This window comes from Ostrea edulis, chromosome 7 (assembly GCF_947568905.1).
Source record: "Ostrea edulis chromosome 7, xbOstEdul1.1, whole genome shotgun sequence".
Lineage (NCBI taxonomy): Eukaryota > Metazoa > Mollusca > Bivalvia > Ostreida > Ostreidae > Ostrea > Ostrea edulis.
In genome coordinates this window covers 16864892-16884720 of record NC_079170.1, presented here as the reverse complement: position 1 = coordinate 16884720, position 19829 = coordinate 16864892, and the positions used below count along the sequence as shown (strand labels likewise).

Below are 19829 nucleotides of genomic sequence, written 5' to 3'. Positions count from 1 at the left end.
AAGTATTTTAGTACCCTTGGCATATCAGATTATTCTGAATTATCTTAGAAAGAGCCAGTGTGGATCTTTTGGTGGAGGTGGGGGTATATTCGAAATAAATGTTTTTATTAAATCATAAATCATAGAATGATTTTCAGTACATAATAGGACCTACGTATCTGAGTTTGGGGTAAGGGTCATCATTCTGTCAACCAAAGTAGGTATACCACCCATGTTTTCTCGCTAAGGTGGGAAATAGAATTATTTTAAATTTCTTTTAGCTATCTTTGAAAATTGTTTTTTTTTAATGTAGAAATATCCGCATGTTGTCTTTGTAATTTTGGGTTTAGCAGACAAAATCTATACATATGCTGGTATTATGGAAGAAGAAAACAATTTGAATGGGAAAAAAGCACATGTACATAGTTCATAGAGGTTGAACTATTTCTGATAATTTTTGTCGTCGTAGGTTTTTGAACAAAAGTAATTGCGATTTCTTGAATCTCAATAAGATGGCTTCAAGGGATGGTGAACTTTCACTAACCTTATCCTAAATAATAACGATAGAAATATTGATTCTCCGTACCCATCATGAAATGATGATTAATTATAAAAGATGGATACATGGTAATATAAGAAATATGAAATAACACACCCGTAACGCGATACAGTCTTATAATATGATAAGGATTAATTTAATTGTTGTATTCCCACTTACATTGCAAGTGTATCTCAATTTTCAAGGGAAGAGTTTTTATCTTTTTTTAAAAAGTTTGCTATAATTGAGATTAGTTGAAATTGCAGTTCTGATCCCACAAGAAGCTTTTACTACATATATGGGAAATATTCATTACTCTATTATCGAACAGCCTTTCTATTCTGATTAGTTTCATGAACAGTAAGAATGACTAAAGAACACGTTTTATGAATTCCAGTTCGTCGGCTTGATTAATTTCTAATTTATTTTTCATTCTCCCCTCGCATTTAAATACGTTTTTCCCACCACCTTCTTTCGCCAGTGTATTCTCTTGTACTTGTTGTACTTTACGAGAACTATGAACGTATCATGTTACACGAGGAGTACATAATGCGTCTCTTGTCGTATAGGAATTCATATATTCATGTTCATCATTTGGCCATTATGTTGCCTCAGTCAGATCGCCTTTAACCCTAGTGTTGATCGTATATAGACCATTCACAAAGCCAAAACCGTTTTGTAATTAATCATTATACCCGATTAAGTTTTGGTGTAACATTTAAATCGAAGTTTTTGGATAGACTATCGAGGTGTGCGTTTCTATGTGGTCGGAAAACTCTGATTAGACACACACTTAAAGCCAGTTAACTTTTGCCAGTAGAAGCCGACTTAAGAATTCAAAGTAGAATATTTGATTAATTTTGTGTGACCCACTGGAGAGATCTGAAGTGTTGGATTCGGCCTCATCCATGTAGTGGTTTTTTGTGCATATCAATGACCTCTTAATTAAGTGTTAATCAGCTGTTCCAATTGACTGATGTTCCATAATAAAGGAGTAGGGTAGAGTGAAAAACATCTGTGTCATATTTCGATCGGTTGGTCATCGTTTTAAGAGATCATCATGAAAGTTCTGTGCAGCTCCCTCCCACGTATCCAAGATAATGTCTTCAAGCTGTCAGGTATGTTCTCCTGACGACTTTATTGCAGATATGTCTTTGATCGTAGTTATCAGAAGACTTTAAGGACATCGATTTGCTTGAAATCTTCCAAGCAAATAGTTTTAAGGTGCTGTTTTTACTGTAATTTCTAATGGCAAACTTTTAAGTGATTATATGCATTTGCGATCTTTCAACTAACCATTTATCATATAGCAGAATCTGTAGTCCCGAGAGAAACACGATGTTTTCGGAACTCTTTTTTTTAATGTGTTTTAATCGAAGACGCGCGTTGATTTACATAAAGTGTTATAATTCTGTGTTTATGAATGTAGTAAATGGTAATGATTTGAAAGAACCCCCGTATAACGGAAATATAAACAGAAACTTTGTTTACATTGAAATATTTCAGATTGTATTTGTTGCACCTAATGATCACAAGGATATTGTTATCATTAAATCTGTATCTAAATTCGTGTCTTTAAATACTGAGAAGTGTTGCTTTGTATTGTGCACGAGTCGTAGGTTTTTATACTCTTTTCAGTGATGATAAATCAACTAGAACACAATAAGATAATTCTAAAGAATTAAAAATCATCTGCCAACCAAGTTAAGAGCTGCAATTCAAATATTCCTACATTGCTGTGTTAATCCGAGTTTTGTCTCAGTAATCTTCTTAAAATTCGCATGCAGTGTCGAGTAAATGAAATATTATCCTTTTGCCCCGTTTCAATGTCATTAATTAGGTAACGAAATTTCGACCGTTTACTAAAAAAAACAAAAAACCGGTGGTATTTAGAAGTAGAGTAGATTACAATAAAAAAAAAAAAAGTCTCAGATAGTTAAATAAAATGATATGAGGGTGTTCTACTGGTTACTATATGACATAACTTTTATCAAAAAGACATGCTTTGGAGACGATAATTGTTGTTTTTCATTTGTTTTATCGTTTAAATCACAACTAATATATCGACACCAATTTAAACTGAATACCATCTGGTTGATGATTTGTGTTGGTATCATGTTGAGAGGCCAAGGACTGGGTGTCCCAGTTAGATTTTAATCGTCATTTATTAGTGTTCAGATTGTGGTATTGTTGCCTATCATTAATGTTGGTATAAGTTTGCATGAACCTGATTTTGAATTGATGAATTTTAAAGAAATCTGTATGTATGTGGTCATGTTAACTTGTGCTAAACTTGTAAGCAGTTTATATATAATGTTAAATCCCTTTCAGAATACATGTAAATATAGAGTCTTATACTTAAATTTGATTTACTTGTTAATGCAAAGTATGAATAGTTGCAATACAGCTGATTTCAAAATACAAAAATAATAGTATTTATGTTGAATTGAAATGAAAGATATTTGTGAAAACGAGATATATTTTTTCACAGAAATGCTAACGTACTTGAAACTTAACTTAACACGTGGTTTTAATTGCGGAAATAAATTTCTAGCATATAGATGTACAACCCTTAAGCATAACTTTCTGAAACATATTACAAGCCAAAGTACACTGTAATAATTTACAGATGCTCTCTCTCTCTCTCTCTCTCTCTCTCTCTCTCTCTCTCTCGTTTGTTTAGAAGTTTTCATGTATGCTTGTGTGTGCCCGTATCACTTCTTTTGAAGTTTAACAAAAAACGATTTTGTGCACAATAAAATCGAACATTACGATTTTGATTGCTTCATTATTTTCTTTGACAGGAGGAGACCACATCGATACCAGAGCCGTGCGACAATATCTCAGTCAACTGGAAATTTCACTTAAGATGGGAAGATACGAGTTTGGACCCGCTAGACTGACAGACACACGAACACCTGAGCGACCCTTTAGTAAACTTTCCTGGCGGGAGAAAGATCTGGCAAACTTGGACAAACGTGCAAGATCTCAGAGTGCAAGTCGCAGTTCTAGTTCTGTGTTGAGGTCACACCCTTCAAGTTATAAAGATGGACAATCTATTAGTCGACATAGCAGCGTTAGTCATCTTAGCGCTTCTGAAAAACTTTTAATGGACGCAGAACGTCCAAGGTTATTACATCGTGATTTTATGGATCGGAAGTTGAAAACTTCTTCTCCGTCATCAGAAGTTAATCCCCAAAAGCGACAAGTTACGGTTGAAATTAAAGTTGAAGATGATGCTGATACGTCTCAAAGGATGGACTTCGAAACTAGAATGGCAGATGCCCAGATCGATAGCTTTGGAGACGAAATTCGTCAAACAGAAAACTTAGGTGGGCAAGAAGTTAAAAGAGCTCAATTTGTAGAACATCTAGAAAGTGGTCCAGTTAAATTATTCAAGCGATATAGTAGTGCTGGTAGCTCTCGGTCATCAGTATCTCGGGGTTTAGTTCGTGGAAATAGTGCTAAAAGTTATCAGAGTTCGCACGTAACAGGTTACAGTTCACAGTCGCGAACCAGCGTCCGAAGTGGACAGTCTCGACGAAACGCCCCGGGACCACACGCAATTACTCCCGGGAATACACACTCGGTAACCACGGGGCCAAATTCGACACTAGACAGCCTCCTCCCGCGATCACCACGTGACCAAATACGAACCATTCACCATCGTTCTGCCTGGTATCACGTACCTGGTCGCTATGCAACTTCCCAGAAACCGATCCCGCCGAAGCGTTCTCAGAAAACACAAGAAGCTAAGGAGATGGAACACCGCTTGTTTGGTAGCAGGGCCCCCAGTAGAGAAACACAGCAAGCACTGTATCGGAAACATCCAAAAATTAATAAAGTGAAACCCATCACCCCTGGTATATCTAGAGACATTAACAAAGAATTTGGAATGACAGTTAAAGGTATAGGTCCTGTGATTTCTAACGGGTATTACAGTAATCCGCCACATGATTATGCGGTGGACCCGTATGTAGATGAAGATTATGAACAGCATCATACAACTGTGAAATTTAAGGAGGCTGTCTTCGTGGAATAAAACAATAGGTGTATTAGGTGTGAATATGTTACGGATATTCAATTGTGAACAGTTTTCTCAACACACGAGATGAAATTATTTGAAATTAATACACAATAGAGGACAGAAAATGACGCTTATTGGAGCATGAGAGATACAAAAGGTTTAGCAATGAGATTCGCCATCGTATTTCCTGATGTCTGCTTGATTAAGTCAGTGTCTTTGTTTAGTGTGTTCATTCTCAAACAAGCAATCTGTGATAAATGTGCTCAGGTTTCCCCCATTTTCAAATAAGATAGGCATACAACAAGGGGGTGTGGTACATGTATATACACGAAAGTTTCGGTATTGTGTTTGATGCAGAATTTGAGCTGTGCATGGTTGCTTTATTAAAAATAAATAAGGAAATTAAGTACGTGCATATACATACAGCTTGGCTATCTTTTAAGAATATTTTGTATTACAGACAAATACTTTTACATACTGTCCACCTTTTTTTAAAACCTAATTGATCATTATATCTTTCTTTTTAATGTAAAATCTAGAACTGTATTCACAAGTACGATATTTTGCTCCGAGTAGATTTATATTTTCTGTAGAAATTTGCAGTCTACTTTTATTCATATTGTACATTAGTATGGATTGTTTTAATTACATCTGCTGCAGAGTTCATGTTTGTAGTTGATCATTGTAAGATGCCTTTAGTTTACGTATTATTTTTATACCGTTCACATGTAAAATTTAGTTCCCTTTGTAATGCGTCTATCCTGATAAATTATTTTTTGAAAGTTATTTTGTCAATTTCTGTTTTTATGGATGGACTTTTTTTTTCGATCATGAACTCTCCATTGAAATATGAAGTGGGTGCGATCTACACCAAGACGACCGACGATGTTACCCGGAAACATAGAGGAGAGCTCATTGATCCTTTCAATTTATGTGATAGTATTAATATTTTTTGGCAGAAGTTTTGTCATCCTTTTGAAAGAATGTGTTTGCAAAAAAAAAATTGAAGGTAACTAACAGCAATCAATCTGATAACTCCTACAAGGAATACAAAATAAAGAATTGGGCAAACACGGAGTCCTGGACACACCAGAGGTCGGATCAGTTGCATAGGAAGTAAACATCCCCTCTCGACGAGGCACACCCGCCGTGAGCCCTACATGAACATCTTGATCAGGTAATTGGGGTAATCCGTAGTCAAAATCAGTGCCAAGGACGGTCCAACAGTCGATATGAAACACGCCACATAGCATTTGAGTGATAAAAGTGGAGTTGCACCATTAAAAAGAAATATCTTCCCGACATATTTTGTATTTAGTCAATATGAAATATGTCGCATATTTTTATGCAGATATGCCACAGTTGATACAATTTTACAACGAGCTGTTTTTGTACAAGTCTTCTCTTTACTTGATAATAATGCCATGTAAATGAATCGGCGAAAGTGTTAATGCCTCTATCAATAGTTTGAAATCCATGGCTTGGGTTGTCCAGCCTATATAATAGATACAAATGTAGATACAAATACACGTGCGTCATATGGAGAACATGTTCTATGTCTCAAAGTCTGTAACATATGTATGCAAGGTGAAGATAACGAACAGCGATCAATCTCATAACTCCTACAAGCAATACAAAATAGATAGTTGGACAAAACACGGACCCCTGGACACACCAGAGGTGGGATCAGGTGCCTAGGAGGAGTAAGCATCCCCTGATGACCGGTCACACCCGCCGTGAGCCCCATATCCTGATCAGGTAAACGGAGTTATCCGCAGTCAAATCAGTGTGCCAAGAACGGCTTAACAATCGGTATGAAACACGTCAGACAGCATTTGACCCAATGCGAGGATATATATATATATATATATATATATATATATATATATATATATATACTGATGGAGAACACTAACGAGATGAAATTATAAAACCCGTGTGACCCCTCAGGGGTTCTAACCCAAGGGTGGGTTCAGTAGGTTATAGAGAGAATGTTATATATATTTCAAATCTGCTTCATTAGGATTAGCTTAACCGTTTCTCTACCGGCACATTTTAGAGGTTTTTAGAGACTAAATGACAGTATTTTTAAATCGATTTAAATCTGCATGGATCACGATTTGGGGTAGGCATATGACATGTAATTTTGTTAGGAATTGGACAGGAAACAATTTTTTATAAAATTTGTCAATGTATCCCATGACCTCATATAGGTCTACGGGGTCAAAGGTCATATAAGTGCACATTTTTGCAATCTTTTTTCTCTGAAATATATATATTACGACCCCTCTCACTAGATTAGAGTCAAAATTAGGAAATTCTAAATGTATGAGCTAATGTGCCTTTTAATATACTACAAAAAGAACAAAATCAAACAAATCAATTTTATTGACAAACAAATATTTTTGGTTGCTAAGTAACAACACTCATAGTACAATTTTGACCATAATTTGCCTTTCTGCATCCATTCGACACAATTTAAACGTAATTACAATCCATGATGATTAGTAAATGTCACATTATTTTAAAAATATAATCTTTAAATAGATCTTAATCATTTTAAAAGGTTTTTAACAAAAAATATAATGAAGAGAATTAAGGTCAAAGGTCATCAAATGGAAACTTTGTACTTTATATACTTGTCCATCATTTTCTAATAATATGACGTTTTGCCATTATGTTCCATTAAATAGAATAAGTATTGCAACATTAAAACAAAGATCTTTCAATTATTGTTAATCTAAAATAATCTATTTTTTTATTCAATTATATTTGGTTGCTAAGCAACAACACCTTATCAAATGTTATCAAAAAGTGCTAACCATTTTTCCTCTCCAAGTTCAACATAAGCGAATGTTCAAGTACTTACTTTCAATCACTAGATTTAACTGTACTTGCATCATATTTAACAAAAATGTTCTTATATTCAACCTCTTGAAACCTATTTCTAGACATAATTCTTGATAACGAGTTCTTCCGACAGGGGCATGCGTTGACCAATATCTGTCTATCGACTGGAACTTCACAGCAGGCGTGTATAAGATAATGCACAAAAATCTGGGGAAAAAAAGTATTTCTTAATACTTAGTCCTAAATACTAATGTATTGTCAAAGCTTTTGAATACTCAAATTGGCTCTGTAAATGTTTTCGATAATCAAGGCCCTCTGAAAAGTATGCATTTAATTACTTATGAAATTTTATCAGAGGTAATTGTAGTACACATTTAATAAATGAGTTACATTCACAGCCAGATTAATTTTGATAAAGGTAATCTTTTTACTATGCATTTTATTATTCTTTTGAAACTGGAAATCACTGCCACAATATCGGTTTTTAAAACTAGTAATACCTGTACAGTTCCTCTTCAGTGAGAGGCTGCAAACTTCCTTGGGAAGTATATGGCAACCCTTCCCCCTAGATATGACCATCTCAGCATAATGGTTGGTACCAACACAGATGGAAAAAACCAAATCTTCTGTCAAAGACAGCTTCATAAAATCTGCAGTTCTCCGAATAATAGGGTCCCATATCTGAAAGAAAATTGCAAATAAAATCAGTATTGGTCACCATACCTTAAAACGTGTCATACCTTATAATTAGAAACTAATTAGAAATTGTTTTGTCTCATTTTGTATGTATACGATCCCTAGTTATGCAGCAAAAAAAAACCACAAAAAAAAAAAAAGAACAGTAAAATGGTACACACATATCAGTGTACCATAATGCCATGATTCCAATTGTGAATGTATTATCTGGATTTATTTGAATGTTAATCAAATTTATACCGATTTAACCCTATATTCAACCTCAAAGAGTCATACCAACTGAAAGCCAGGTTGTCACCCCGAATGAAATGCCACAGTTCTGGGATCAGGTGTTCCTGTGTCCTCCATATCAGCATCCTTCCAATGCATGTCTGGATTTGTCAGTAGACTGTCGCTAGCGGATGATACCTGGGAACTTCCCACTAAATATTGGGATGTCAATACCCTTTTTAAAGAAGAAAAGAAATCACAATTAAGAATTGTTGGGTCTATGTTTAAAAAGCAAAATCAAAGTTTCACGGTAGCATGGAACAGTTTCGATATGGTAAGGGATTGCATACATGTGTTAGAAATTAATCGAATATTTTATTATACATTGCGAGAGTAGCAGAGTGGGTAATGAAAAAAAAAAGTATCATGTAGGTATCTGCATTATGCCTAGCATATATTATACACGAGGGCAAATACTGAAGAAATTCAGGTTAAAACCTACAGGGTCCAGCAAAAATACTGAAACTCTGAGGGAAAGTGAATGACCCCAGATATAAAATTTGAATTGAATTGCTTCTTAATGGTACCCAGTATCTAAATCCCCTTGTATGGTACTCTGATGGGCTGTGGATTTAGTCGAAATTAGAGAAAATCTAGGCAAGAAGGGGATTGATTGATTGATGTTTTCTGCCAAACTCAACAATTTTTCAGTTATCTGGTGGCACCCAGTTTTTTTTATTGGTGGAAGAGAGAACCCAGATACCTGGGGAGAGACCACCGATCTTTCGAAAGTAAACTGGGAAAACTTTCTCACTTACCGGCGCGAATGGGATTCGAACTCGTGCCGACAGAGGTGAGAGGCCGTGTGATTTTGAGCGCAATGCTCTAACCTCTCGGCCACGGAGGAGGCCGGTAAGAACACAGGGGCTCGGTTGTCAGATATTGAAGTTTTGTATTATTTGTTTCCGAATAATAAATAGAAGTTTTGCATGATTTGTGTCCGAATAATAAATTATATAAATAAAATCCACCACCAAAATCCGCTTTTTTAGAGGTTTTAAAAAAGGTGTATCATGTGTACATTAAAGTACTTGGCACACTGATTTGACTGCGAATAACTCCGTTTACCTGATCATGATATGGGTCTCACGGCGGGTGTGACCGGTTAACAGGGGATGCTTATTCCTCCTAGGCACCTGATCCCACCTCTGGTGTGTCCAGAGGTCCGTGTTTGCCCAACTATCTATTTTGTATTGCTTGTAGGAGTTATGAGATTGATCACTGTTCGTTATCTTCACCTTGCATTTATATAATTTATTATTCGGACACAAATCATGCAAAACTTCAATTTATTATTCGGGAACAAATAATACAAAACTTCAATATCTGACAACCGAGCCCCTGTGGGCAAGAAGGGAACACATGCCCATCAGCTCATAGCATACAAGTACCAGCATGTATGGATCACATGTAATTTATGGTCATAAGCTACTAAGTGTATATAAAATACATGCATTTGGATAAAAGAGAAATCAATATGATTTTTCATTAGCCTGTCATAATCAGACTTTGATTGATGTTAACCCACCCCCATTTTGGCCCAAACACACATTTTGTTTTTATTTCTAGATCTGTTACAGAATAAAGAAAATAATTCAAATTATGATAATAAATTCTATCATTACAATAATGCAAAGTGTGTTTTCCTAACAGATTGTGTTTTCTTTTCATAGCAGCATGTCCCAATTTCATTTTATCGTAATATAAAAACTACCGAGAATTATAATATGAATAAGGGTCCATCAAAAAGAACATTTCCTCTGCTTTTACAGGATGTATTTACTTTTCCCTATTTCCATATATAAATATAAATAAAACGCCGATCTGTTTAAACATTGAGAAATAAAATCGTAAAACAACGTATATGTGCAAAAAATTGCTATTTTCTTATAACTTTGCCAGCCATTAAAAATTATTTTTATATGTACTGAAAGCAGGGAATATATGCTTCTCAAAAATATAAAAAATATTGCATTCATAGGGAAAATAAAAAAAATCATAGCGAGGGGGGAAATGGCCTTGCGACAGAGCGTTGCGTCATATTTAGACGAAGTAATCCTTCATTTTAAATGCTTTTTTTAATTTAATGGCTTTATTTATTCAATTGATTTTTGCATAGTTAAATAATATTGAAAAATTCCAAAAATATGATATATAAAACATATATATTACGTCCGTAGTTCCGAACTCACGCCCTCCCAGTTACGAAGCGAACGCTCTACGACCAAGCTACCGCGACAGACTGAGAGAGATATTTCGCGTCTCTAACCTGATTAGACAATGTGTATGTCTTTAAATTGTTATGAGGATTTCAACAATAACGTTTAAAGTAGGCATTTCGCAAATTCTATGGTCGTTATAACGATCATAACAATTATTAGGTCGTTCTTTACTCACTGATTTTCACTACGGATTTCTCCGTTTACCTAATCAAGGTATGCAATCATTGACCTCATTATCATATTAATTATTATTACTGTTTGTGACTACCGTGAACATTTTATGAAGCATTGTTACTCTCAAAAAATGATACCATTTATAATATGTTATCATCTAAATTGTTTAGAAACGACTGCCTTCACATTTAGAAATTAACATTATAATTTTCAGGAGAGAAGGTAATCAATATTTACATGTAATCAACATTTTCAATGAAGAAACGTTTTGAAATATAGTGCTTGTATTTTCTTTTTTCATACCTTATCAATAGCATTGTAAAGACATTGCTGATTTAACAATATTTTAAAGATTAATCACAATTGCCATTCCATTTTATATTTTGCAGTTTCTCAAAGAAGTTTAATTGAAAATCCTTTGCATACCGACCACCTTTCCGGAATTCCTTTACATCATCTGACATTTATCATAAAACATTTAATACCTCACTGTATGTCATGGTCACATTTCTTTGGTGACGGGCGTCTTTTCCGCAGTGGAGAGCACCTTTACCATTATATCGGAAGCGCTGCGGATGGAAACTCTTTCATGTTGCAGGACATCACACATACACAAAAAATACATAGGCTGTTATTAGACAGGAAAAAACGGAAAATTGTAGTCCTGCAGGCAGATAAGACGGCTTTTTGTTTCAAGCCAAAAAATGATAGCCTATTCCCTACACCAGTATTTGCGGATTCTACGGATACACATCCTGGATATTGTAGAATAAGACTTTCTCCGACACAGTCGAACAATTGTAGAAACGATAATATTTTTCTGTCGGAATCTAATATTTATCTAAAAGCACAAAACATACCTGCAGACATACTTTCACAAATAGGTATGACAAAATGTCACACAGAATACTTCGGACTTTTCTGTCCAGTATTCCCTAGATTTACTCGATGTTGGTGTGACAGAACGAGAAAGTTTGACTTTCCGTCTAAGAAGCTCGTTGACTCCATTATAACTAGCGGATGTACAATAATCCCCAAACCACACCGAAAGAGTTCAAAACCAGATGTGGAATGGAAATTCAATTTTTCTTTGGCTGAATGTTTGTTGTTTTCAAGTCTAACAGAATCTCAACAAAACGGATTTTTCGTTTTCAAAGTTTTGATTGACAACATGCTATTTCACCTCCACAAGCCTTTGAAGACAAAACATTTGAAGGCAATTTTCCTGAATTCTTGTGAAGAAATGCCGATGGATGCTTGGGAAACTAATTTCAGTGGGTGTGTCCTTTACACATTAGGATCACTATTGTTTTGTTTAAGGGCAAGATTCTTGCCTCATTACTTTAATCCAGATAACAACCTCATCGACACTTTCACAGAAAAGGATATTGACGCAATCTATGTTCATATTGAGTCTATTCGTTTATTTCCAACTACTTGTGCTATGTTTGTCGCCGAAAAACATGGCTATGGATACGGAGAAAATTTGGTGAGACATGTCCTGTCTGATCTAGCATATTTCACTCAAGCAAGAGACTTGTATATGGTTTACAATAACACTTTTGTCCCATTATCACTTGCTACAACAAAGTTTTTATCTAGAAAAGGTCACTACGATGCTGCTTTTAAACTGATAAAGGATATCTTTGAGCAAGGGATTTTGACACCACAGACAGAAATGAGGCAAACATCAATTAGCTACCAAGAGTTTTTCGTTTGTGCATCATTAAAATTGCGTCAAAAATCTTCCCGCACAATTCTTGCAAACATGTACGAGAAAACATTTGGAACAGAACCTTTGAACATGTTCTGCAAAGAAACTGATTTTTCGTTACAAAAGTTTCTACCTTGGAAAATAGACCATCAGCTTACCTGGATTGAAATTCCTAGCGAAAAAGTAACAGATCTCACAACAATTGCAAATGTTCTATATGAACACAGTCTGAAAGAGTATAATAAAGGAAATAAAATACTAGCAGAGCTTACAGTTACTGCCGCAATACGATGTATTCGGGATACTCTGCGTAAAGATTCTATAGACATCAGTCACATTGAAGACCCGGAATTAAAAGAGGAAGTTGTTGCACAAAAACGTAGCCTTAAAGCCAGACTGAAACCATATTACACACTTGTATTTGATATATCAAAAATAGATTTCGTAGTTTATCCTTTGAGTGATCATATATCGGACATAGAAGAGCTTTATGAAGAATTTCCAGAAATGTCGGGAACTTTAAGTGCAATGTTCACATACTTGGGACAGAAGCAAAAAAGTAGAATATATGCTTCAAAGTGCACCTCGTATCTTTATGGGAAGTTTTAATACTTTTATCAGATCAAAGAATACACAAAAGTTCTTACTTGATTTATACCATGTTTCAATGTTTTAACTGCCTTGGTGATACAAAAAGGGAATTATGCCGTGTAGATGATGACAGACCATAACGGAAAAAGGCTAACTGCTGGCAAGAACTCTAAGGGAAAAAATACCCGGCTACTACCCAGACGAAAGGCTTTAATTCTCAATAAATTCGGTTCCTGGCAATACCAAAACATAAAGTATTATGAATATAATAACGACGTGATCAAAATGAAGGCATTTACGAAGACTGAGGCATAAAAAAAACTTTTACAAGGATTAACTGATACGAATCTGAGAAGGGTTCCAGTGCCAATTGATACACAACTTTTTAGATATATCACACTGTATATGTGACTGTACAGACCACTTATCATGTTATTATATTCATGGCTCATTCATGTATTGTAAAGGCAGTAATGTAATGTAATGCTCAGTGCTAATAAAAGTATCTATATACAATATGCCTTACAGTTTATCTAAGTTACAAGTATCAACCGATATATACCTGTAGTAGGGGAACGAGATCGTGATAATATTAGATATTATCTTGCATTCATCATAAAACTCTACCATAGAGTATAGGAGGGCTGTTCGATATGTAATGTTTATTGTACGATATGTCAAAAGCAGTCGACTCTAATAGAGAAATGAACATTACATCCCTTCAACGTATTATCCGCGGTTTGAAATACATAATTTAAATCTCTGAATCTATTTCTGAAATGCGTCACGGTACGCTGATTTATGTAGACCTCTGTGGCACTGACTGATGGCTGAGCCAAGGGCTTGTCGGGACTTGTAACAACGACCAGATAAGAACTTTTTAAGTTTTGGGAAAAGTAAAAAGTTGCATGGGGCTAGATCTGGAGAGTATGGTGGATGTAGCAAGACGGTAACCTCCGACTTCAAAAATTGCTTCACAATCTCAGATGTGGTGGAGCATTATCATGAAGTAGACGAAAATGCCTAAATCTTGACACAGGACGTCGTTTATGATAATGTTTTTTTTTAGCTTTTTTAGTATAACATCTCGGTAATACCGACCTGTAACACGTTTGCCCCTCTGCACCGGAATTTCTACGGCACGTATCACATGAGAAGAATATGCAATAAAGAATCTTCTTTCTGTTTATGGTTCTTTTAGCAACTACAGGCCTTCTACCGTGTTTAGTTAGCCATATTTTGTTTCCAATTTTTCTTACTGGTTCGAAATAGTGAACCAATGATTCGTCCCCAATAGCAATGTTTACAAATTGTCTTTGATTGAATTTGGGAAACATTTTGAGCAATTGCTTAGCGGTTTGTACTCATGCCCGTTTTTAGTCATCTGTCAATATATGCGATATCCATCTGCAAAAAATCTTTCGTACTTTCAAAATATGCTTCAAAATGAAATGCACCCGAGATAGCTATATGCGAACAGCTTAAGCAATATCACTAATCCTGTATCTGCCACCACTTTCAATTATTTCCCTGACTTTTGAGACATTTGCCTTGCCTGTTACAATCACAGGTTGGCCAGATTTTGCTGCATCTTTGGCAGACTCTGTACCAGTCAGAATTTTTTTCACCTACGAACAGTCTCATAAGATACCTTATCAGACCCATAAACTTCCCCAATTCAGTAAAAATCTGCATTACCGAATGACCGAGTTTTGTGTGAATATTTATGTAAGCTCTAATTTCTTCAATATTCTCAACCCGTTTCCCAACCATTTTTACAACAATAGTCAACAACTGGCTCTATTGAACTGACTACAAGTTTAGAATATGTGGAGCTGAAGGCTACATGACTACATGTTTTTTTGGTCTTTAGGCTTGCCAATCAATGTTAAAAGTGAAGCGAATTAGGACATGCCTTGTTCATCCAAAGAGCTGATCCAAAACAATTACAAATAAAAAAGTATGTAGGTAGATTTTACGGGGGTCTGTCTGATACAAAAGTTTTACATACAAATATATTGGAAAAATCTTTAAAAATCTTCTTCTCAAGAACCACTGAGCCAGAAAAGCTGATATTTATATGAAAGCTTTTTAATATAGTGCAGATTCAGATTTGTTAACATTATGGTCTACGGGGGTCGGATGGGGCCACAATAGGGGATCAAAGTTTTACATATAAATATATAGGGAAAATGTTTTAAAAATCTTCTTTTCAAGGACCACTAAGCGAGAAAAGCTGATATTTACATGAAAGCTTTCTGACATAATGCAGATTCTAAATTGTTAAAATATTGGCCCCCAGGGGTCGGATGGGGCGACAATAGGGGATCAAAGTTTTACATACAAATATATAGGGACATTCTTTAAAAATCTTCTTCTCAAAAACCACTGAGCCAGAAAAGCTGATATTTACATGAAAGCTTCCTGATATAGTGCAAATTCAAGTTTGTTAAAATGATGGCCCCGGGGATAGGATGGGGCCACAATTGGGGTTCGAAGTTTTACATAAGAATATATAGGAAAAATCTTTAAAAATCTTCTTCTCAAGAACCACTCAGTCAGAAAAGCTGAGATTTACATGAAAAGCTTCCTAACATAGAGCAAAGTTAAGTGTGTTAATATGATGGCCCCCTGTGATAGGATGGGGCAACAATAGGGGATTAAATTTTTACATACAAATATATAGGAAAAATCTTTTAAAATCTTCTTCTCAAGAACCACTGAGCCAGAAAAGCTGATATTTACATGACAGCTTTCTGACATAGTGCAGATTCCAGTTTGTTCAAATCATGGCCCCTGGGGGTAGGGTGGGGCACAGGGGGGGATCAAAAATTTTACATACAAATATATAGGAAACATCTTTTAAAATCTTCTTTTCAAGAATTTTGTAATGCGTCTATCCTGATAAATTATTTTTTGAAAGTTATTTTGTCAATTTCTGTTTTTATGGATGGACTTTTTTTCAATCATGAACTCTCTATTGAAATATGAAGTGGGTGCGATCTACACCAAGACGACCGACGATGTTACCCGGAAACATAGAGGAGAGCTCATTGATACTTTCAATTTATGTGATTGTATTAATATTTTTTTGGCAGAAGTTTTGTCATCCTTTTGAAAGAATGTGTTTACAAAAAAAAAAAAAAAAAAAAATAGAAGGTAACTAACAGCAATCAATCTGATAACTCCTACAAGAAATACAAAATAAAGAATTGGGCAAACATGGAGTCCTGGACACACCAGAGGTCGGATCAGTTGCATAGGAAGTAAACATCCCCTCTCGACGAGGCACACCCGCCGTGAGCCCTACATGAACATCTTGATCAGGTAATTGGAGTAATCCGTAGTCAAAATCAGTGCCAAGAACGGTCCAACAGTCGATATGAAACATGCCACATAGCATTTGAGTGATAAAAGTGGAATTGCACCATTAAAAAGAAATATCTTCCCGACATGTTTTGTATTTAGTCAATATGAAATATGTCGCATATTTTTATGCAGATATGACACAGTTGATACAATTTTACAACGAGCTGTTTTTGTACAAGTCTTCTCTTTGCTTGATAATAATGCCATGTAAATGAATCGACGAAAGTGTTACTACCTCTATCAATAGCTTGAAATCCATGACTTGGGTTGTCCAGCCTACATAATAGGTATAAATACAAGTACACGTGCGTCATATGGAGAACATGGTCTATGTCTCAAAGTATGTAACATATGTATGTATTATACTGATGGAGAACACTAAAGAGATGAAATTATAAAACCCGTGTGGCCCCTCAGTTAGGTTTTCTAACCCAAGGGTGGGTTCAGTAGGTTATAGAGAAAATGTTATATATATTTCAAATCTGCTTCATTGAGATTAGCTTAAGATATGCCAAAATTGTTAAACTCTTGACGGTTGAGGAAGTTATATCTGACACATATTTTAAAAACTTCCACAGGATGTTTGTGTGTGTGTGATACTTAGTGAGACCATAAAGACTGGTTGTTTTTACGTCCTGTCGAGCATTTTTCACTAATATTGAGATGTCACCAGCTGTAAGTGAAGTACGGCAAATATAGACCTATGCTTAACGCTCAGGGCCGTAGCAGTGAGGGTTCTGTAACGTGCCAAAGTCTGTCGCTAAATGGGACCTTCGTTTTTAAATTCCAATCAGAAAGACCCGTGATTCTCACTTCCAAACTTATTTTAACGTCTTAGGTTTGACATAGCACAAGCAGGTCTCGAACTCACGACCTCCCAGTTACGAAGCGAACGCTCTACGACCAAGCTACCGCTGAGAGAGAGATCCCACGTCTTTAACCTGAGTAGACAATGTGCCTTTCTTTAAATTGTTATGAGGGTTTCAACAATCACGTTTAAAGTAGGCATTTCGCAAATTCTATGGTCGTTATAACGATCATAACAATTATTAGGTCGTTCTTTACTCACTGATTTTCACTACAAATTTTTCCGTTTACCTAATCAATATCGGGCTCACGGCGGGTGTGACTGGTCGACAGGGGGTGCTTACTCACTTCGTTATCTTGACTTTTTCATTGTTAAACTATGTCATGGCTGTTCGGTGATCCCACCTACCGTTTTTACACTTCATATGTTACACACCGATTCAAAAATGACTGAATGATGTTTGACATTCAACAAAAATTATCCTAAAAAGTTATGTCCATATGGTTGAGCATCACTGAAGAGACATCATTTGTCGAAATGCGCATCTGGTGCATCAAAATTGGTACCGTATAAGTTTTACAAGCTTCTTTGAGGTTTTGAATACATGTAATTACACTATCAAGTTCTTGTGCAGATCCCATTTTGACTATGATTTGTAGGAACACACCTCGTATTTGTACAAAAGTTGCTACAGTTTAAACAAAAAAAAAGGGCCTCCGTGGCCGAGTGGTTAGAGCATCACGCTCAAATTCACACGGCCTGGTTTGAATCCCGCTAGCGCCAATAAGTGAGAAAGTTTCCCAGTTTGGTCGGTGGTCTCTTCCCAGATACATTGCATCTGGGTTCTCTCTTCCACCAACAAAAACTGGGCACCACCAGATAACTGAAAAATTGTTGAGTGTGGCGGAAAACATCAATCAATTATATAAATAAAAAATAATATGATTTTGGTGAAAATATTATTTTAGAGGGTATATATCGGATAGGTTGCATACAATTTGAAAGACGAATCAATGTTATGATATTCTTGGTAAGGCCACAGTTTTTTTTATTTCTTGGTTTACGGATCAGCCTACCATAATTTCTGGGGAATCGGAAAAAAAAATAAAATGGAAATTTCTACTTTTTTTTAATTCCGCCGATTCTATCCAAAATGACAAACCGAAAATAAAAATAAAATGCATTTTCAATTTTATGAACAGAAAATCGTGAAACGCAAACCTATTGATTTGTAATTGGTAATCACTATTCGTTTTGCGAAATATCTTTATTCCGTATTTTGAAAAACCATGTACACAGATATGGCCACGCACGATGACAGTAACGATACCTACATCGTTCTTGTCGACGAAACAGATGGCAGATGGCAATTTGTCACGAAAAGAAAAAAACAGGAATTGATAGAAATAAATATTTCTCATACAAATGGCGGTATTCTTGCTGCTACCATAACACGAAATGCAGTGCTATTTGGGTGTTTAAAGATGACAGGAAGGTACAGTTGTTAACGACTTTACTAGATAGGATGTTCTATCGTTAAAGTGATAATGTCCTACGGACCCGGTTTGAGTGTGGTGAGGGCCTTTACTGAGACACAGTTTGATTATTCTAATTAGTGACTTTATACCACAGCAGTACATGTCTTAATAAATGTATTTGAATACATGTACGTGCATCTCTGCTGTCAAAAATCCCAACAGTTTGAGAAATTGTTAGATGCTTTTGATATTATAATGAACGCCGCCTGTAAAAATTTGACCAGATAAAACTCAGAAAGGTATGCATATTTCTCGTAAATTTAGTATACCTTCTGTAATGGTGGAAAGAATTTGAGTATCAAATAAAAATTAAAAACAAGAAAAACTTTTTTCAAAAAGGTAGTAGATAATTCCATGGGCATGGCTATGTGGGAAAAAATGGGGTTAAAAATTATTTCATGGGGGTATAAACATTCTGAAATTAAAAAATGGAATTACAACATAAAGTTGTTATAGTGCTTATATTAATTTTTTTTTCTTTATGTTTACAATTTGTAAATGTAAAATATTTATTGAGCATATACAGCAAAATTACTGAACAACATTATATAAATAATGGATAGTTTACAACATCCAAGAGATACATCTGTATGACCTTATACATTCTCGGCTTATGTTCTACCAAAGTGTAACATAGATACATGTAACAGTTATCCACTGAATTTGAAATTGCCTTCGTTTTCAAAATTCATTACAAGTCACTTTAAAGAATTTTTTATCTAATATTTTTTTAAATACATGTTTTGTTTATTTGTACTCACGAAATTAAATGTTAATGATTTATTAAATTGAAAATAAAACAACAATAGATATTAAAAATGTTTATTTTATTTTTATTTATTTATTTTTTCTCCTGAACGATCCTAATTTTTTATTTAATCCGTAAACCAAAAATTTAAAATACTGTGGCCAAAGTTATTGTTATTTATAAACATTATTTTGCATTTTATCAATATCTATATAAATATATATCCCTGGTTCCGCGAAATCTACGTGTGGTATCAACAGGAAATAAGAGATGTCGTTCAATCCCTGTTTTCCGATAAAAAGCTG

At 35.1% G+C, this 19829-nt stretch overlaps 2 protein-coding genes across 4 annotated transcripts in view; both read left to right on the top strand.

Moving 5' to 3' along the window:
• Positions 1-5330, top strand: part of LOC125655060 (TPR repeat-containing protein DDB_G0287407-like) — a 36212-nt gene extending 30882 nt beyond the window's left edge. For all 3 annotated transcript variants that reach the window (XM_048885213.2, XM_048885212.2, XM_048885210.2), the window contains one exon: positions 3322-5330. In XM_048885213.2, coding sequence (XP_048741170.2) covers positions 3322-4559 — 1238 coding nt within the window. In that variant the 3' untranslated portion in view covers positions 4560-5330. The remainder of the gene's footprint in view (positions 1-3321) is intronic.
• Positions 5331-11102: 5772 nt separating this feature from the next.
• On the top strand, positions 11103-13571 carry LOC130048609 (uncharacterized; the record flags this gene model as incomplete). The annotated part of the gene is made up of 1 exon (XM_056145585.1): positions 11103-13571. A coding segment is annotated over one exon (1977 nt), but the record flags the coding sequence as incomplete, so codon positions are not given.
• Positions 13572-19829: the final 6258 nt, after the last annotated feature.